The sequence below is a fragment of the Sapajus apella genome, unplaced genomic scaffold (genome assembly GCF_009761245.1).
Source record: "Sapajus apella isolate SASKATOON/1434 unplaced genomic scaffold, GSC_monkey_1.0 scaffold12, whole genome shotgun sequence".
NCBI classification, from domain to species: domain Eukaryota; kingdom Metazoa; phylum Chordata; class Mammalia; order Primates; family Cebidae; genus Sapajus; species Sapajus apella.
The window spans coordinates 25,035,474-25,053,758 of record NW_022436952.1 but is presented as its reverse complement, the minus strand read 5'-3'; the positions used below and the strand labels follow the sequence as shown (position 1 = coordinate 25,053,758).

The following is an 18,285-nucleotide window of genomic DNA, read 5'->3' as shown; positions in this document are numbered from 1 at the left end:
GATGGGAAATCTCGTAAAAGTAGGGCTTGGCTTTAAGTGGGGAAGCAGTCATCTACAGTCATGAGGGAAAAGAAGAGTATATGGTCACAGACTCAATTAGGTAGACAGTAGGTAGGTAGGTAGGTTCGATGTGAATGTTGATGGGAAACTCCGGAATGCTTTATTTTCTCAGTGAATCAGGAAGCAGAAGCTGAGGGATGATGAAGAAGGGATTCGTCGTTTGAGGTGAGAGTAGGAATGAAACAATTGCATAGGGGAGTAGGAGAGTAAATGAACTGGGGGAAAGTAGCGATTGCCGAGTAGCAACAAGGAGCCACCTGAGTGTGGGGGCGTTAGGAATTGAAATTGGCAATAAGAAGGCTTTTGCAGGTTAATAGTAGTATGAGGCTCACAAGAGGGCGCTCGCGGCCTGTTCCCTGATGGCCTAGTCTCAGATTTCCAGAAGAACGTAAGAGATTCTCTATGGAAAGGACCAGAAAACAAGCTGCTTTTTCCTTCTCCAGAGACCGAGATACCCTATTGCCAAAACTACTAACGCTGTGAGCAGGATTCGAACCTGCGCGGGGAGACCCCATTGGATTTCGAGTCCAACGCCTTAACCACTCGGCCATCACAGCCGCGTGCGGCCTCTGGCCTGCGCAACTATAGCTGCCTATCAACACGCCCGCCTCCTGCCAGCCCCACCCTCACGCCGCCTTGGGACGCCTGCACGCCTGCGCCTCGGCTCGGTGGCGCAGAGCATGCCTTCCCTGCGGCACCGTCTGCGGCCCGTTAGAGGGGCACCTTTCCTATTCTCCTTCTCCTCCCCAAGCATAGGATGGGAACAAAATGAGTCCAAATTCGAGCCCTGGCTTCCATACCCTTGAGAGCAGACCCTGAGGTGTACACTTCATGCTACTTAATGAAAGCGAAGTGACAACCTCTAGCTTCTACACTAAAAGTGCACGGGAAAGGAGACCCAAAGATGGATTGGCTTGTAAGAAGAATCTTGGAAAGAGTCTAGAAGAAATAAATCTTTCTTCCAAAGAACCAGACAGAAAGGCCCTTTGAAAGTGAAGTACACTTGCAGCAATAATATGTCACTCTCCACTAACTCAGGCACTACTGGGATTCGAACCCAGAATCTCATGTTTACTAGGCAGACGCTTTACCCAGCTAAGCCACAGCACAAGCACCAAGGAGGGATGCCTTATGATAAATCAACTGTTAATGAGTGACAGTAAGTGCAAATCACTGAACAGTGACTGCAGTGGCTCCTCAGTTCATCCCTTCCTGAGTTGCCTCTTCCCTTTCAGGTTGTGAGCCAGAGGGTTCAATACTTTGCTCCTTCATTCTTCCACACCTTTGGGGCCAACTCAACCATGAGTGAGCACATGACTCCATGTGTCCCTGAGCTACCTAGCCTGACCTGCTGAAGGGCCCTCTGTGTGGCGACCAAGCCAAGGAAGACAAACATCCTCAACTACCTCAGGGCACCACGGGGTTAAGTGGGCTTCCTCTGCCTCCGCCACCTGTGACTCAGGCTGGAGCCCACCCAAGCCTTTGGCCACACATGCCTTTCATTTCTCCTTCCCAGGGAAATCCAGCTGAGGCCATGCTAGAGAGGACAGCGGAGACTGAGCTGGGTGTAGACTCAGCGGGCTCAGCAAGGCCCTCACCTGGACAGGATCGGGGGAGAGAGGAATGGGGCTGGTCAGGGGATGGAACTGTGACCCTCACTACAAACTTCCCGGAACGTGCTCCCCTCACCCCACCCCCATACTTCATTCCACAAAGTCCTGGGCTTTTTTATCTTTTTGTATTAAAAAAGTAATAACAGACACAAATATCAAAAACACAAATGCCATCGGCAGAGGGTACAGCTGAGAACACCTGGGTCCCACCTGAGGGGCAGCACCAGGGACTCCATGGTCCACCAACCTCCCCCACCCCAGAGCAGCTAGGGGCTGGAACCCCTGGGTCCTGCTTGGGCCTCAGGCTCTCCTCCCATCTGGGGAGGAGGTGGGAGAGAGCTGTCTCCCCCAATAAATAAGTGCAGCCCCAATCCTCAGGAATCGGACTCAGGCTCAGCTGGGATATGGAGAAGCCACTTCAGCAGCTTGTCAGCAACTCTGTCCAGGAGAGGGAAGGGCTCCTCTCCAAAGGTGGAAGGTGACCCTCCTCTGGGTTGGGCTGCAGAGTTCTACTCTCTGCTCCCTAAGAGGCCAGAGGCAGCCCCTGGATCCTGGGATGATGATGGGGGTCCAGCCCCCTATGGTGGGAGAAGCTGGGGCAGTTTCCCACTGGTTGGTCCAGCCACATCTGAGTTCTGAGAATTGGGACACAGAAGGAAGCTGCTCATGGGCTCCTGGAGATGGTCCCAAAATGGGAGTCTAGCTGGCGCCGTTTCCTGCTGTAGGTAAGGCTGGACTGGCTGAGCTCCTGCCTTCCTCCTCCTCCTCCATGGCCAAGTCCTGAGAGCTAGAGGCCTTGGCCCCAACTTGGGCCCGGGCCTCCTCGCAGCCCTCACCCTCACCACTGCCGCCACCGCTGCTGCCTTGCTCGCCTCCACCCTCCTCCATGGGCTCCAGCCCCAGTCCATCCAGCTCGGAGAAGAGTGGGTCATCAGGGTGACCAGGGTCTTGGGTGCTGCTCCCACAGTCCACACAGGCCTTCGTGAGAGAAACGGATACAAGGGAGTAAGATAGGGTCCTCACACTAACCTGCCTGCCTAGCTTCCCACCCACAGCCCAACTGCGCTTCCTGAAATGTACTCCCAAGCAGCAGCAGTCCACATAGATGCACCTGCAGGCCAACAAGGTTGGGAAGTGCCTTGTGCTCTCTACCCAGATGCCATTACAGGACAGTCACAATGCATGTTAATATAGGATAGGCTCAGGAAATTTCTGCTAAGACTCATGTGGCTTCATATTCTATAATACACAGCAAATGTGGAATCAACATTCTTCAGAAGTAATGATCCAAGGCCACTGAGATCAGCTCTTAGCCTGGATCCCTTGAACTTGAGCTCAACTCTTTCTTCTCCTCTGTCCCAGGCTTCTCTTCTCACCATCACATCAAGAGCCCGAGGCAGCTGGCCCTTCCGGACCCAGGAGTGCACAGCGCCCAGTTCCCGCCGCTGGTCCTCTGAAAACCGAGGCTGCTGCTTCTGCATGGCTCGGAGCCGCTCCCGATCCTGCTTCAGTACGGAAGTCATATCCCTGGCCGAGAAGGGTTCAGAAGGCAGAAGCTGGGATCCAGCACCCAGACCATGGCCCATGAAACTGGTATCCTTCCTCCACGCAACTCCTCACTTCATGCTCCTCCCCTAAACCCGGGCTATGGCAGTTCAAGGCTTCCAAGACCAAGAAACCTGCTCTCTTCCTGGGAGGAACTAGTAACAGGGCTTCAGGGGGCAGGGAGAAGAATAGGAACCTTCTATCCTACCCAGGACAGAGCCAGCCCCCCAAAAGAAAACTGCCTCCTACTACCTCTGACAGGGAGGCCAAGGAGGCCTCTGAAATGCCTCACCTGGAGGGCACCTGGTAAGTCATCATGATGTGCTGATCAGCATTGGCCATGAGCAGCCAAATGGGATCCTGGAGCACGTACTTAATCACCTGGTCCCCGGGCTCAGCCTCTGCCCGAGCAGCCCCGGCCTCCGCCTCAGAAGAGTCGATGCTGCCAAAGTATTTGCTTGTGTGGCTGCTCTGGCTGCTGCCTGTGAAGTGAGGGACCGACCAGTGGAGTCAAGCTGGCCAAGAGCCCACTCCTGGGGCCTCACAAGGCCTCCCTCAAAGGCCACATGTCCAACCCAGTAGCCTTAGGAAGCTCCGCCAAGATGGGTCCTGGGCTCCCTGCTCCCCAGTCACCCCTGACCCTACCCTGGGAGGTGCTGGAGGCGGGGCACTCACGAGTGATGCTGGCTGAGGTGCTGCACCCCTCGTGGGAGCCTGAACCAGACCCAGAGCCCAAGCCGGAGCCCAAGGAGCCCGAGGCTGCGGAGCCTGTGCCAGAGCGCGAGTCCTCTTGCAGCAGCAGCTCCAGCAGGTCACTGGAGCCAGAAAGCGCATCCTGATTGGAGGACTCTGTGACTTCCACCTGGAGAGGAGATGGGCAGGGAGGGATGGAGGGCTCAGCACCTAGGCCTCCCTTCACCTGCTCTCACTGGTCATGGGGAGAGGCACATCCAACCCAAGTGATCTCTGCTCCCCACTTCGTGATAGTAGGGCCAGGCTGAGAGAGAAGCGAGCTGGCAAAGGTAGGGATGTGAGGCCAGACCCTTTCCAAGTGGCAGATGCTCTCTCAGAAATTATTGAGATGTCCTCACCACCTGTCAGACAAACAGGACTGTTCCTTCAAAGAGGAGGTAGCCAATTTCTGCCTCATTCAGAAATTCAGCTGGGGTCTCCCTCCACCTCCTGGAGGCTGAGACACCAGCCTGGCAGAGGCAGGAGGCAGTGCAGGGTGGCAGAGGGTGGGGCTGGTGTGGTGGCTGGAGGATGGATGCAGGGGTCAGTGCTCACCAGTCTGGCCTCTGGCTCAGCAGCCTTCTCACTGGGAGGTAGGGGCCCGGCACTGCTCCCAGGGCCCCCTGCAACAGCAGCCCCCTCAGCACGGGGGGGCTCCTCAAGCTGCAGCAGATTGAGCTGGAGTGGAGAGCTGCATCTTGAGTTGAACAGTGGAGAGTCTGGGCGGTGGGGAGGGCTGGGGGGGAGGGCGGGTAAGGATGGAGAAGGGGAGTGCGAGGCAGGAGTAGAGGGCCCTTCAGCAGGGGTCTGGGGAGCCCCATAAGGATAGCTGGATGGGGTTGGGAACAAATAGTTCGGGAGAACCAAGGCCACCATTGGGGTCACCAGAGGGGCGGGGAAAGCAGCCTGGGGCACAGATGTGGGAGTGGGGGGAAGAGGCTGGGGGCCTCCTCTCGGGGAGAACACTGGGAGAGGGTAGGGCTGGACAACCGCTGGGAAGGGGGTAGTGGCTGGTGGGGGGGGCCAGGGGGTGGAGGGTGGCACAGGTGAGGGGTGTGAGACATAGCAGGGGGCTTCAGCCCGGGGGTTCTGGTGGTGGCGTGAGCGCTTGGCTTTGGATCGGCAGTGGTGTCGGCGGCTGTGGGGTGCAGAGCTGTGGTGGCAGCCTGTGGGGAGAGACTAGGGTTAGCAAGGGCCTCAACCTGGGGTTAGTGTCCCTGCTACCCACACTGCCCTGACACTCTGACCAGGGAGAGGGCAGGCCAAGGCCCCAGAGAGCACAGCTCAGCCCATACAGAATGCAGGGCTCAGGAGGTGGGGCACCTTCAGGGAAGAATCACAGGAGGCAGGGACAAGGGGATTTATTGAGAAAGGAACAAGGGCAGGGAGAGGTTACATGAGGGGTCGAGCTGGGGCTGTGCGGAAAATGGAGGTGCGCTGGCAGATGGAGGAGGCAGGGCGGGTCCATGGGCGCATGGACAGGTGGCTCTGGTCCATCCACCAAGCTCCTGCAGGCACTGCCAGCTTAGGCGTTCCTCCTGCCACTCGAGGCTGTGTTCTGCCTAGCGTGCGATGGGGTGAAGAGTGGGGCTGGAAGGCCCAGTCCTGAGTCCCGCGTCTGCCTGCAGGGTGTCTCCCTCAGGCACCTGGAGGGCTGCCTTCCATCTGCCCTTGAAGCCCAGACCCCACCCAGAGTTGGCCCAGTCTCTTCATCAGTGACAAAAGCAGGCAGACGTCCTGCCTCTGCCCCCAGGCCTCAAGTGGCTTACCTGGAACACAGCACCTCTGCCTGCTGTCCCAGTGCCATCCCCCCAGGCTGCCCTCCTCTGGCTGCAGCCTAAACCCCAACCTAGTGAGGAGAAGCTAGCGAGGGGCCAGTCCCTAGGCAGGGCCAGAAGCAGCACCAGCCTGGGTCCCTGGAGCAGAAACACCTCCCTTAAGACCCACCCCCCAACAGTCCGGTCCTAAACTGGGCAGAGGGCAGGCTCCGGGAGGCCTCAGGTGGCTACCTCGCTCACCAGGGCCGGAGGGGGCTGTGGAAGAGCTGTCGAGTCCACGCAGCCTGCCCAGGTCTCGGAAGCGGCTGAGGAAGGCTTGCTCTTCCTTCTGTGTGTGCAGGGACAGCACGGCCTTGGTCAGCCCCACTGGACGGTAGGCATCTGGGGCTGGGTCAGGGGCTACTGTGGGGCTGGGGGCTGGGCTGGGGGCTGGGCCTGGGGCTAGGCCAGGCAGGTCCTCCATCATGATGATGTCTGAGGAAGATGAGATGGGGAAAGATCATCAGAATCACCTCGGGGTCAACACATCCACACCACACCCTCCCTGTCCCATAGCCTAGCCAACCCCTGGCCCTGCCCCACAGCCAAGCCTGGTCCCCATGTACATTTCTTGGTCTCCTTTCTGCCAAAGGGTCCTCCCTCTCCATGCAAAGCTGTCCCAGAAGGAGAGCGATAGATATTCAGTCCCCTCCACTGGCCACTCCCTGCCAGGAACTCCACTGGGATGACCCCTTCAAAGCACTCGATGGAAGGGAAGCCCACCCCTTGGCCTTCCCTCACACATTTTCTTTTTTTTTTTTTCTTTTTTCAAATGGAGTCTCTTTCTTCCAGGCTGGAGTGCAGTGGTGCGATTTCGCCTCACTGGGACCTCTACCTCCTAGGTTCAAGCGATTCTCCACCACGCCCAGCCTTTCACCATGTTGCCCAAGCTGATGTTGAGCTCCTGACCTCAGGTGATCCTCCCACCTCAGTCTCTCAAAGTGCTGAGATTACAGGCCTGAGCCACCATGCCCAGCCCCTCAAACATTTTCAGGATCAATATCCAAAGACCCCTCAGGGGTCTTCAGTTTTCCTCACCTTCAGACCCTCTGTGGTCAGCACCTCAGGGTAAACCCCCTACCCCAGACTTTGTGTTTCAACTGACAGTAACAATACAAGAAGTAGATCAGGGGAAGGGCAAAGCCAAGAAGCCTGGCAGGGAGGGGAGAACAAGAAGCCGTAGCCCCAAGCTCCAGATCAAGGGAGGGGCTGGAGGGTAGGGAAAAGGCAGGAGGGAGCTCTAGCTGGGAGACCGGTAGAGCCCAAACACTGCCCCCAACTCCACGCCCATACCCGACTCCGGGAGCTTCTTGTCTCCCACATGGACGATGGTAGAGCTGAAGCTACACTGACTTGTGACGGACACCACGCTCTCCGCCTTATTGGCCAGGGTGAGCGGGCTCAGGGTGCCTCCCACCACTGGCTCCTTCCGTGGGGTGGCCCCCTCCCCAGACAGCACTGCTGACGGCGGATCTGTGTGGAGAGATGGTGCCAGTTACCATCCCCACCCCCACCAGGTCAGAAGAGAGGAGCCCAGGGAAAAGGGGGAGGAGGGGTTGATGGTAGGGAAGAGGCTGGAGACCAGGAGACTGGGGAGGAGGGCAGGGCAGAACAAGAGCCCCAGAAGCAGAATGGAACAAACACAGGGCCACCAGGCCAGGACAGAGCAGTGGGAGCAGGGGGCACTGGGTCTTTACCTTTCTTGGTCCCCGCAGGGACTGGGCCTGTCCTCTGCTTGTCGTCATCAGAGGCTGAGGAGGTGGTGTAGGAGGAGGAGGAGGCACATTTACGCTTGGTGGTGCTGGGGATGTTGCAGCTCTCCAAGTACCTGGTGATGGATGCAGCAGAGGGCATCAGGGCATGGCTTGGGGTGGGCAGGGGTAGGGCCCGAGTTGGGGGAGATGCCTGGCAGGCCTTACCTGAGGATACTGTCCAGGCAGTTGATCTGCTGGTAGGAGGAGCTCGAGGTCTCTTTCCTCTCGGCCTCCTCAGGGGCCAAGGCTAGTGGGGCCTGGATGGGAGCAGGACCTGTCTCTAGCTCTGGGTCTGGGGATTGGCAGGGAAGGGCCTTGGCCTTGAACATGCCTGTAGCTAGGGCAGAGAGAGAAAGAGGAAAATGGTCTTCTTAAGCCCACATGGGAAAAAACAGCAAATGGGTTGGGGATAAAGGTCAGGGGACCCCCCCTAAGTCTGTCTCTCCACCCACACCTCCTCACCAACTCACCAGGGAGGCGGGTCCGGGGCTGAGGCCAAGCCCGAGACTCAATAAAAAGCTGCTGCCCCTGGTGCTTCACCAGATGCACATCCTTACATATCTGCTGGAAAGTCACCTGTGGGACATGGCCAGTGTCAGGGGCCAAGAGCACAATAAAACAAGAAGGTACCAGTGGGGAGGCACAGACACATTGATGGGAGCACGACAAGAAGGAAAAGGAAGGAAGGAGAGGGAAAGTGGGGATTGAGCCAGGCTCCAGGACTGGCAATGCCGATTCCGAGGAGGAAAAGGGAAGGGGTGATCAGAGGGTAAGGTAAGAGCAGGTCACTCACTGGCGCAGGAGGCCCAGGTCCCTCTGCATCACCCCCGTTGCTATCACTGGAAGAGCCAGGGCTGTGGAGAGGGCCTGGAGATGCCACGGGGCCAACTCCAGAGAGTCCTGTGGGGCTTGGGCTGTGCACGGGCTGCAGCGGGGAGAGGGCAGGTCAGACGGCTCCATGCTGCTTCCTGCCCCCTTCCTCACCTCCCAAGCTCCCTCTCGAATACTCTCACCTGCAGCAGCAGCCGGTGGATCTGCTCTGACAGCTCCTGGATATCAGTGTCCAGGGGCGGAACTGGGCTGGGGGCCGGGGGAGTGAACACGTCCTCATTGAGGGGAGCCCTGGAGGGTGGGGAAGAGTAAGTCCAGCCCTGGCCCAGTCTTGCCCCCCACTGCACTGCCCTATCCCCAACGCCAGCTCAGGGGATGGCCCACTTACGTGCGGACTTTGTGGCGGCCCAACACGAAGGCTACCTTGCGGCTCCAGGGGTGCACAAAACCAGCCCAGCTAGTGTCCATGGTGACATACTCCCCGTTGCGGGCACAGAAGCGGATAGGGGAGTGGTCAAAGGGCTGGCCCGCCAACTGCAGGACTGATGGAGTGGGAAAGGAGGAGGGGTCAAAGGGAGGGAGAGCTGAGCAAGGGGAGGCCACACCACTGGAGATCCAGGAGACCAAGGCACCAAGAAACACAACCACAAGAGGAACTGTTCAAAAGCCTGGGACAGTGGGAAGGGCGACAGGGTTAGAGGAACTCACTCTTCTTGTGGATAGCCAGCATGAGGGGTCGGTCCTCAGGATGCAGGAACAGGAGCACGGGAGCCCCCAGGAGGTCCTGGGGCAGGTAGCCCAGCAGTGGGGCAGCCCTGGAAGCCAAGGGTGTATCAGAGTGGCCATGGCCTCAGCCCTGGCGCCCTCCTCTCCTCCAGGCCCTACCCTCACCTTTCATCCACATCCTGGAAGAGGCAACTGGGTGTGTGCCTCGTAGTGAAAATCCTCTTGTCAGGAGGTATCCGGGGAGCTGAGGCACAGAGAGTGGAGAGTGTGGTCACCGGGTTTCGCTCAGAATGGCCCAACTCCTCAGCCCTCCACTCTGCCCGGGCCCAGGCTGGCTGACGATCTGCCACACAGCTCCACCCTGGGCACTATGGGCCCAAAGATGGTCTGGGCTATTCCTGTGCCCCATGCAAGAAATACAACGGAGAGCAAGCAAGGCATTCTTCTCTGCCCTCCTGTAGCTCAGGGATCTTATTCAACTCTCCCTCCAAAAGGAACACAAACCCTTGTCCTTACAATAGCTTTTCTTATTCCAAAGTTCAAAGGGTCAGGCTCATACCTCCCATGTTCATGTCTGGCCAGGAGGAAATGTCCTTCCTCCCAACCCCCACCAGACCAGGCCCCTGACCTGCCCACCTTCATAACCCGAGTGGATGCGTTCTGCAATGAGCAGGCAGCACGGCTGTGCAGGCACCCCATCTGAGACCCGGATCTTGGTCACATATGGGGTAAGGCGGAATGGCTGGTACCGAGGCCCTGGGTCCCGGTCAGGACCTCCCCTAGCAAGGGAGAGAAGAGCATTAGGGACTTTCAATAGATAGTCACCCACTCCTCCAACCACCAGATCCCAGCATATACAGCAAAGGCACAGGGAAGGGGTTAGGAGGAGGCAGAGGTCTGCTCCCGCTTCCCTCACCTACCTAATACGGCAGAAAACAGACTTCTCCTGGGTGAAGTCCCTGAGGCCTGAACCTGGGACAGACAAGAGAGCAGTGAGGACAGCCCCCTGCCCCTTCTTTAGACTGTGAAGAACCCACTAAGGGAAAGTTTGGGTCCCCTGGCCCCTCACAGCAGGAACTTCCAGGGACTGCTCATACCTCCCTGCAAGTGCTTGGGCACCTCACCTGCAGAGGCCCCAGTGCCCCAGGTTGGCAGGCGAGATGGAGCAGTGGAACCATAAAAAACTCCCACATCCTGGGGAGCCAGGAGTTCAGCGAAGCGGGTACCCAGGAACACGTCTCGCTTGCAACGCAGCAGGATGGCTGCCTGCTCCGAAATGTACACAATTCGACCCGTCAGGAAGGAGACAGCCACTGAGAAGGTATCCTGGCAGGAGGGGGAGAGCAAGAGCAGATGCCAGAGCTGTGGGAGAAGGGACAAGGGTGCATGGGGATGGGGAGGCCAGGCTGCCGCTGACCTGGTTACGAAGTGTGTACTCAGATGTGATGTGCTCCAGCTCCTCCAGCGTGTAGGTGGACATGTCCATGGAGCAAGGCTCGCCCTCCTCCAGGCTCCACTGCTGGTAGTATTCCTGGTTGGCTGCAGGTGGAAGCAGTGCGAGATTCAGGACGGAGACTGCCTCAGCACAGGAGCCCAGGCCCTGGCCATCCCTTCCTGGGCCGCACCACTTACCCTGCACCTGCTTCACACAGGCCAGCGCGTACTGCAGCGTGGCCAGGGTCCCAGAGCGGCCCTTGCCCCGGCGCTCTGGCGGGAGTCGAAGCTTGAGCTCTCGAAGTGCTGTCATGAGTTCTTTCTGGGTCCTCGCCCGGGCTGACTGTTCACTGCTGCAGGACCCACAGGGAAGAAGAAAATAAAGACATTAGCCCCAGAGTGTGGCCTGGGCCCCCAGACCTCTTCTCCGGCCTCACTCCATGTACCTGCAGCCACTGGTGGATGGGTTGTCCTGCTCTGAGCTGGCACTGAGGAGGCTATAGGCGATGGAACTGCTGGGTGGGGATGGGCTCTGAGAGTTTGTGCTAGGAGACAGCAACAGGCAGTTACAGGCAGGGCCAGCAGCGTGAGGCCTGTCACCTAGGGCTGCCTGCTCGCAAGACCACTCCTAGACCCAACATACACATCCATACACACCTCTTGCTGCTTTCAGTGGTCTCCAGCAGGGCTGAGTCCTTGCCGTTGCCTGAGGAGGAGCTGTGTGAGCTCCGTTGAGACGCACCCCTGGACTCATGCCCATTGGACTCATTGCCGCTTGAACCATTGCTGTTGGCATCGGTGTCATCGGCCAGGCTGGGGCCTGGGCAAGGGCGGTGCTGTGGAGGCCCAGGGGATGGGACTCCTCCAGGACAAAAGGATTCTCCAGGCCTGGGGTCCCCTCCCCCATCTGCCCCTTCTAGGGGGCCACTCATGTCTAGGCCATGGGGAGAATAGAACAGGGAAGGCGGAGAGGCCACCACGGATGCAGGAGGGGGCCTGGAGGCCTGGCTGCGGGAGCGAGGTGGAAGATCTAAGTCTCTGAGGATTGAGAAGTTCGATCACAGCCAGCACCTGGAGAGGGAGATCAGGAAGCAGGGCTTGCAGAAAGCTGGTTTGTTAACTCCACAGCACCTGCTGGCTTCACTCAGACCTTCCCGGCCTGGTCTCATGAAGGACTGATAGGAGTGGGACTCAGGCCTGGGGCTTCCAATGGGGAGTCAAGTTGTTTCCTGTATCCTTAAGGGGGCTGCAAGTGGGAAAGGGTTTCCCGGGGCCTTCCTTCACATCCCTGCTACCCTGACCTGAACAGTCAATGAGAGCTTCGGCTGTGGGCAAAAATCTGGACACTTTCCATTCCCAAGTTCCCATTAGGCCTCCACTCTGCCTGGGCCTCCAAGGCCTTGGAGCAGGGGTGAGCTGCTCGCCTCCTATATTTAGGCCTCCAGGCTAATTTTATCTGGGGGCGGTGCCACCCCCGCTGCACATGCGCACCGACATGCGGGGCCCCACCACACGCTTCCGCCGCCGCCACGGTCGCCAGGGAAACCGACGTCAGCTGCTGAGCTCAGCGGTTGCTGAAGGGACCACTGGAGGGCGGGAGGAACGACCCCTCCCCCATTTCCCGGCGGAAGTGGGGGAACGACCCGCTCTCACACTGGTGGGCGCGGCCGGGGGTCACCATCCCTTACCTATTCCCAGTCCCAGGATGGCTCGGGGCCATACAAGGTGGGACGGTCTATTAGGATTCCAGGGTTGGTCCTGGCTTCTCCAGGACGACGGAAACACATCGGCCACCGCCCTCGGCGCAAAAGCCCCTCAACCTGACTCTCTCCTGGAGTCCAGTCATTCTGGTCAAGACATCACAGCCTTTCCTTTATTAGCCCCTGCCCAGCTTCCCGACCACGAGGACCGAAGCCAGCAACCTGCCATCGTCAAGGACCCGAAGATCCTCTCTCCTCAGTCCCCTACTTTTCTAGCCAGATCCTCACCCCAAACCTTGGGCAGAAGACGCACAACAGCCAACAGATAGTTCTTCCCCTACTCCCAGTCCAACCACACCCCCACTAGTGAGCATTTTCTGAGCGCCAGGAGAAAAGGGAAGGTTGTGGCCAACAGCAGGAACTAGCGCTGGGAACGGGATGTTCCAGTCCTTAGCGGGCTGACATCACAGGCGGCGCAGAGCCAGGGACTAGAGAGCAGAGAAGCGAGGAGCGCCGAAAGCCTAATGGGGTCCTGGTGCTGGGGCAAACCCGGGGCCTCTCTAGTAACGAACACGCCCGCTGAGAGTCGGCTGTGGGGCCGGGAGGGCTGGAACGGGGAGAGGGGGACAAAGCTGGAGGTAAGGTGAGCGAGTCCAGAGTTCGGACTCCCTGTGCAGGATTTTGAGGAGCACTTCGGTCCCCAGGGGCAGGGAGAGGGTGGGCGGCGGTTAAGGACGACGGTGTGCCCTCTGACTGCCTGGGCCCAAAGTAGCCCATCAGATTGGAAGTGGCAGCAGTCCGGCTCAGGAAAGAACGGCCCCAGGATGGCCGCGAAGATGCCTACCTGGTCGTAGGAGTGTCCTCCGCCTGCCTGCCCGCCGCCGCTCCAGCCCGCAGCCGAGTGGAAGCTGCGCTGGGCGGGGAGGCGGGTTGCATAATGCCGGGCACGGCCCCCTCATTGGCCTCTTGCCTGCGAAGCCACAAGCCCCGCCCCCGATTGGCTGGGGAATCTCTTCCCGGCGCCTGATTGGCTAGTGGTCTCCACTAAGGTCAGGGCTGTGTCACACACACGGGCGCACGTGGACCTGGGTGCTGGTGCTGGGCTGAAGAGCCCCAGACACCGCCCAGCCAATGGGCGCAGGACGCTTGCATAGTGAATAATGGAAGGGAGGAGAGGGGAGGTTCGCTGCCCCTCTTTAGGGAAAACGCCCGGGCCAGTGTAGGTGCTCAAGACGTGTCTACTTCCTGAACGCACTAGCCTTGCAGAACACAACATCTTGGCATCTTCGCCTTTCCAGGGGTGCGGAAAACGAATGGCCCTGGGAGTTAGCCACGCTGGATGAGATGGCTGGTCCTTGAGAGGAGGGGAAGAGACAGAAACCTGGCTTGGCCTTTCCTGGGTTCCTGTCCCAACCGGTGTTCCCTCCCAAACTTCATTCTACATAATGAAGCCCTTTAACTGAAGCACTTCCCCTGATACTTCAAATCCTGGGAAAGGACAATTAAGGGTCCACGTGTGATTGGTGGGTGAGTGTGGGTGGAGGAAGAATGCAGACAATGGAAGGGGCGGCCAGAGCCAATAGTGGCTGTGAAGGGAAACAATGGCAGGTGCTTCTATGGCCACTCAGAGAAAAGGTCTCCTGGCAGCCTACGTGGTGTCTAGTATTTCCCTCCAGAGGACGCGGCCACCCACAGTTAGGGCTGCTCCAAAAATGGGGGCCAGGAAGCCAGGACTACAGAGGAACAAAAGGGATGGCACAGAGAAGAGGCCAACTGGGGCCCTAGACAGAGAAAGGTGGGATGGCAAGGGCTTCATATTCCCACTGCTTGGAAAAGAGAAAGCCAAGCTCCAGGGGCGAGCAGGAACGTCATTTGTCTCATTCACTGTACTCTCCAGAGACCAGGACAGGATCTGACACACGGCAAGTGATCAATAAACATTATTATTTTTTTTAAACAAGGATAGGTTGGGGAGGTGGGGAAAGAGCATCAACAGGAGAAAAAGCACTAGGAATTCTATGTTAAAGAGAGGAGAGAGCAGTCCTAGAAAGAGAACAGGGACACGATTTGTCGCCACCTAAAATGCTAGTCTGGGCCCAGGAGAGCTGCAGTTACACAGCCCCTCCATCCAGGATCGTGATGAGTAGTTCCTCGCAGGGCTCCCTGGAAACGTGGGTAGTAGATGAACAGACCTCCAAGCAGCTGCTGACATAATCATTGTGGGGGCACTCCCCTCACTGTCACGTGGCCTAAGCTTTCATGAACAATGAGGGGAGGGTGAAGGGGAGGGCTCTGTAGAAAAGCTGGGACAAGAGTGTGTTATAAATTAACCCAGAAAAATCGAAACAGGAAAACAAAAAAGATTCAGGAACCTGGATTCTCAGTCTCCTCTCCCTGAAAATGATCCTCCCCACCCCAGCTCATACTGTGGTCTTGTCCTTGTCTCATTTGCAGACACCTCTTCCCTGGAAACATGTTTTTTCGGCCCCCCCAGGGATTTAGGTATGATCTCCCCTGACCCAGGCAGTCCTTGCTCTCCCGCCTCCATCTGCCTGTCTTTTGCATAGACAAAAGGATCCAGCCCTCCAGCGGCCCCTGCTTGCTCCCAAAGCCCTTGTTGTCCTGCTTGTCCGTCCCCACAGTAACCAGGCCCTGCTGCCGTCAACGAAGGCGAGGGGGCGGGAGACAGCGGTGACGTCAAAGCGGAAGAAGGGGGCGGGGCGAGGCTGCCGGGGAATGTGGGGCAGGGAGGCTGGAGAGACTGGAGAGGCAGCGGTTTTGGGAGGCGGCCAGCCCGAGAGGGCGGCGGCCAGCGCACTTGGGAACATCATGTTCTCTTGGCTGGTGGCCCAGGACATGCACCCAGCCTGGGCGCCTCCCCCAACCGAACGACAGCCGTCCTGTCCCAAAGCCAGAGATTCCTGGAGAGAGGATTAGGAGGAAGGGGGCCCCCTCCCCACACACCGCCTCCCGCCCCACGCCTGGCTCTTTTCAGGACTCCCGCCTACCCACCCTTCAGCTTGTTCCTGCAGCTCTGGCTTTTCCTCTCTCCCAAACTGTACACATCTGCTGGCATGGTACCAAAGATCCAGGGCGGAGAAGTTGGAGACCCAGACTCTGGGAGAAAACACGCACCTTTGCTCCCTTCCAGAGGCCCCCTTCAGAGTCTGAATCTCTTGTTATTATGGCAGCCGGGAGAGAGGGAGGAGGGAAAGGGAGGAGAATGAGCCTAGGATGAGAAAATCAAACTGGAACAGAGCAAGTGGCCCAGCCTGGGGCCTGAGGCCTGGATCCTGGGAGAGGGCCAGAAGGGAGGAATGAGGGAATTTGGACTGCTGCCTGAAGACGAGAAGAACTAGGAAGAGAAATGGGGCTCCATCAAAACTTGCAGAACAACTTGAGAATGTGAGAATAGTTCCCAGCCACAGCATTCACATAACTCTCACCATGACCCAGGCGTTATGCTAAGCACTTTCCATTATTTCATCCCCACAACAACCCTGTGAGATAGGTATTATTATCCCCATTCCACGGGGGATAACTAAGGCACAGAAGTAGCTAAATTTGTCCAGTGCCTCATAACATGGTCTCAAGCTCCTAACAAATGAAGCCCAGCGTTGCAATCTGAACTCTAATAATGGCTTGGCATTCTGGTATCTTACCCTTCAGGAACGTGTGAGGTGTTAACCAACCTGTAAGCTGCATTCCAGCACTGGCAAACCTGGCCTCTCAAATATCCATCCAATTCTAGGCTGGGTGCCGGGAACACAGACTCCATCCAACCCCTTTCTCTGCCTTGGGCCTGATCTCAAGACACTGTTTGCACTCCCCACACACTTAACATCAGAGCCCGTTTTCCCAGGCTCACAAAGTGCTTCAGATCACCCTAGCAGCCGTCAGTCCCCATGATTTCCTATGAAGCCCACTTCCTCTCTTTTCTACCTTACCTCAGGCCACTTTACCACACGCCTGGCCTGGTCGTTTGTACAGACAGATACCAGAGCACTCAGTTGGTGCATCCCCACCTCCAGGGACTCAGAAAAACTTGCACAGCCAATATGCACAAACCCCAACCCTATCGTTCCTCTCAGGACTCAACAGTTGCTACCCCACGTCTATTCTTAAGGATGACTCTGAGGCCTAAACCCTTCCGTTTAACATGAGAAAGACACCCGGAGCCATACTGTGACTGGCTCTGGGTCTCACAAATTATCACACCATCCTTTCTCAAATCAGCATGTCAGCCCTTTGGTACCCTCCTACTTCCCCTACCAGGGCCTCCCTCCAGCCTCGGAACCTCTACCTTTTTCAAGAGTTTAAGGCGACCACCCAAACAGCAGCCACTGAAACATCTTCCCCCAACTCTCAAGGGTCCCGTTCCGTACCTCCCCAGGAGCAGGGGCTCCTTCAGTCTCGACCTGAGAGGGAGCTCCCTCAGGTCGCTGAGGGTTTCCGAGTCCTTCCCCCTGGGCAGTCAAGAGTCCAGGGACTCTAGAGGTGCGAGGGATCTGATGTCACTAACTCCCACCCCGTCTCTCTAGACCTGAGTTCGTGGTCCCTATTCTCCACAACCATCAGAGCTCCGACCGCGGCTACCACGCATTTGCGTGATCCCCCCCACACACTCTATTTAACATCCTTCCCGACCGACCACACCACCCCGGAAAAGCCCACATCGACCGCCCCCATCTCTCCCCATCTCTCCCCATCCCCGGGCTCTCACCGCTCGGTACGGACGCAGACCCCAAATTTTTTCTAGGACTTCTAGCACTGCACGGGGCTCCTCCAGACCCGCCCAGCAGCTGGGCTGCCACGCCCCCCAAGCTTATTGGCTTAGGGGCGCCGACCCATGCCCCGCGCCGCGTGCAGCTGCCGGCCCCCGCACAGCCTCTATTGGTGCCTCAGGCCGCCATCGTTTTCTCATTGGCTAACAGGCCAACCGTCGAGGAGGGGGGGAGATACACGTGCGAGAGGGACCGCCCCGACGCGGCGATTGGAAGCCTGACCGGAAGCCACGCCCTATGCACGTCCGAGATTTTTATTGGCTTGAGGCAATAACCCCGACCTGCCAAGATTGGTGACGTAAATGCCAGTCCCGCTCTCCAAGCTTTCTTATAGGCTAAGAGGTCTTGGAGCTGTAGGGTACACGTGCCGGCGGTCTCACGCGGCAACTTGTTTACCCAGAAGCTGGGGATTTTCCTTGACGAGACACTTACCCACGGCTTCTAAATCTGCGCAGGCGCAGCGAGCGTGACCTGCACGCAGGCGCAGATGTGAGCGGTGGCCTCGCATAAGGCCCACTTCGTAGAGAGACCCGGGCGTGACAAGGACGCCTACGGCCCTCGGTCCCTGAGGCTCCCCGAAGCTCGAAGGTGCGAGCATTAAGGTGAAGCGGTCTTCAGATCTCAGCACGGCATATTGATGACGATGAAGATGAGAGCCTCTTTCTGATTGTTCTCTGCGGGCCAGGCCAGGCGCTTCTCACAAACTCTGAGGAGGCCGCTCACGTACTCCCCCTGCCTCACAAATGAGACTGAGATCCAGGGGCGTTACATAATCTGTTCGCCTGTAACACGCTGGTCAGTAACGGGGCTAAAACTTGAACCCAAGTCCCCGACACCGTAAAGCAGGCGGGTCCTAGGGTCCATGGGAACTCTTAAATCTGGAAGGGATTTGAGTTGGAAGTGCGAAATCCTGAGCACTGCCTGGAATATAGTTAAGACTTCTATCAAGTTGGACGTTCTGGTAATGATAGTGTACATAAGAATCACCCGGACCCTAAGAACCTCTGCATCAGAATCTCCAGGGGAGGGGCCTGAAAAAATTTTATTATTTATTTAAGAGTCTTGCTCTGTTACCCAGGCTGGAGTGCAGTGTCATGATCTCAGCTCACTGCAACCTCCACCGCCCAGGTTCAGGTAATTCACCTGCCGCAGCCTCCTGAGTGGCTGGGACTGCAGACGTGCACCACCATTCCCGGCTAACTTTTGTATTTTTAGTAAGAGATGGGCTTTCACTGTGTTGGCCAGGCTGGTCTTGAACTCCTGACCTCGTGATCTGCTCACCTAATAGT

General features: G+C 57.7%; 1 protein-coding gene and 1 non-coding gene across 5 annotated transcripts; both read right to left on the bottom strand.

Annotated features, from left to right (window-relative positions):
• Positions 1–535: 535 nt before the first annotated feature.
• Positions 536–617, bottom strand: TRNAS-CGA. The gene has a single exon. It is a non-coding gene; the product is annotated as a tRNA-Ser (tRNA).
• Positions 618–1,779: 1,162 nt separating this feature from the next.
• PER1 (period circadian regulator 1) lies at positions 1,780–17,131 on the bottom strand. Of its 4 annotated transcripts, none has more exons than XM_032280368.1 (23): positions 16,936–17,131; positions 11,170–11,583; positions 10,959–11,057; positions 10,711–10,865; positions 10,496–10,617; positions 10,203–10,404; positions 9,999–10,050; positions 9,715–9,857; positions 9,244–9,322; positions 9,061–9,167; positions 8,741–8,894; positions 8,535–8,643; positions 8,315–8,446; positions 7,992–8,097; positions 7,687–7,858; positions 7,465–7,595; positions 7,061–7,240; positions 5,969–6,202; positions 4,506–5,116; positions 3,894–4,080; positions 3,511–3,700; positions 3,050–3,200; positions 1,780–2,651 (listed from the first exon to the last, which is right to left on the bottom strand). In XM_032280368.1, exons 2-23 carry the CDS (start codon positions 11,442–11,444, stop codon positions 2,373–2,375), a joined length of 3,870 nt encoding a protein of 1,289 aa, XP_032136259.1. In that variant the 5' UTR covers positions 11,445–11,583; positions 16,936–17,131; the 3' UTR covers positions 1,780–2,372. The 4 variants fall into 4 exon arrangements, with proteins under 4 accessions (XP_032136259.1, XP_032136260.1, XP_032136258.1 ...); XM_032280369.1 differs by lacking the exon at positions 16,936–17,131 and adding an exon at positions 15,225–16,923; XM_032280367.1 differs by lacking the exon at positions 16,936–17,131 and adding an exon at positions 13,057–15,139.
• Positions 17,132–18,285: the final 1,154 nt, after the last annotated feature.

Excerpts from the sequence above, each read along its gene's own strand:
- PER1 (XM_032280368.1), bottom strand. The coding sequence starts at position 11,444 with ATGAGTGGCCCCCTAGAAGGGGCAGATGGGGGAGGGGACCCCAGGCCT. Across the intron at positions 10,051-10,202 it reads GGGCACTGGGGCCTCTGCAG|GTTCAGGCCTCAGGGACTTC; the intron begins GTGAGGTGCCCA and ends TGTCTGTCCCAG. Across the intron at positions 9,168-9,243 it reads TTCCAGGATGTGGATGAAAG|GGCTGCCCCACTGCTGGGCT; the intron begins GTGAGGGTAGGG and ends CTTGGCTTCCAG.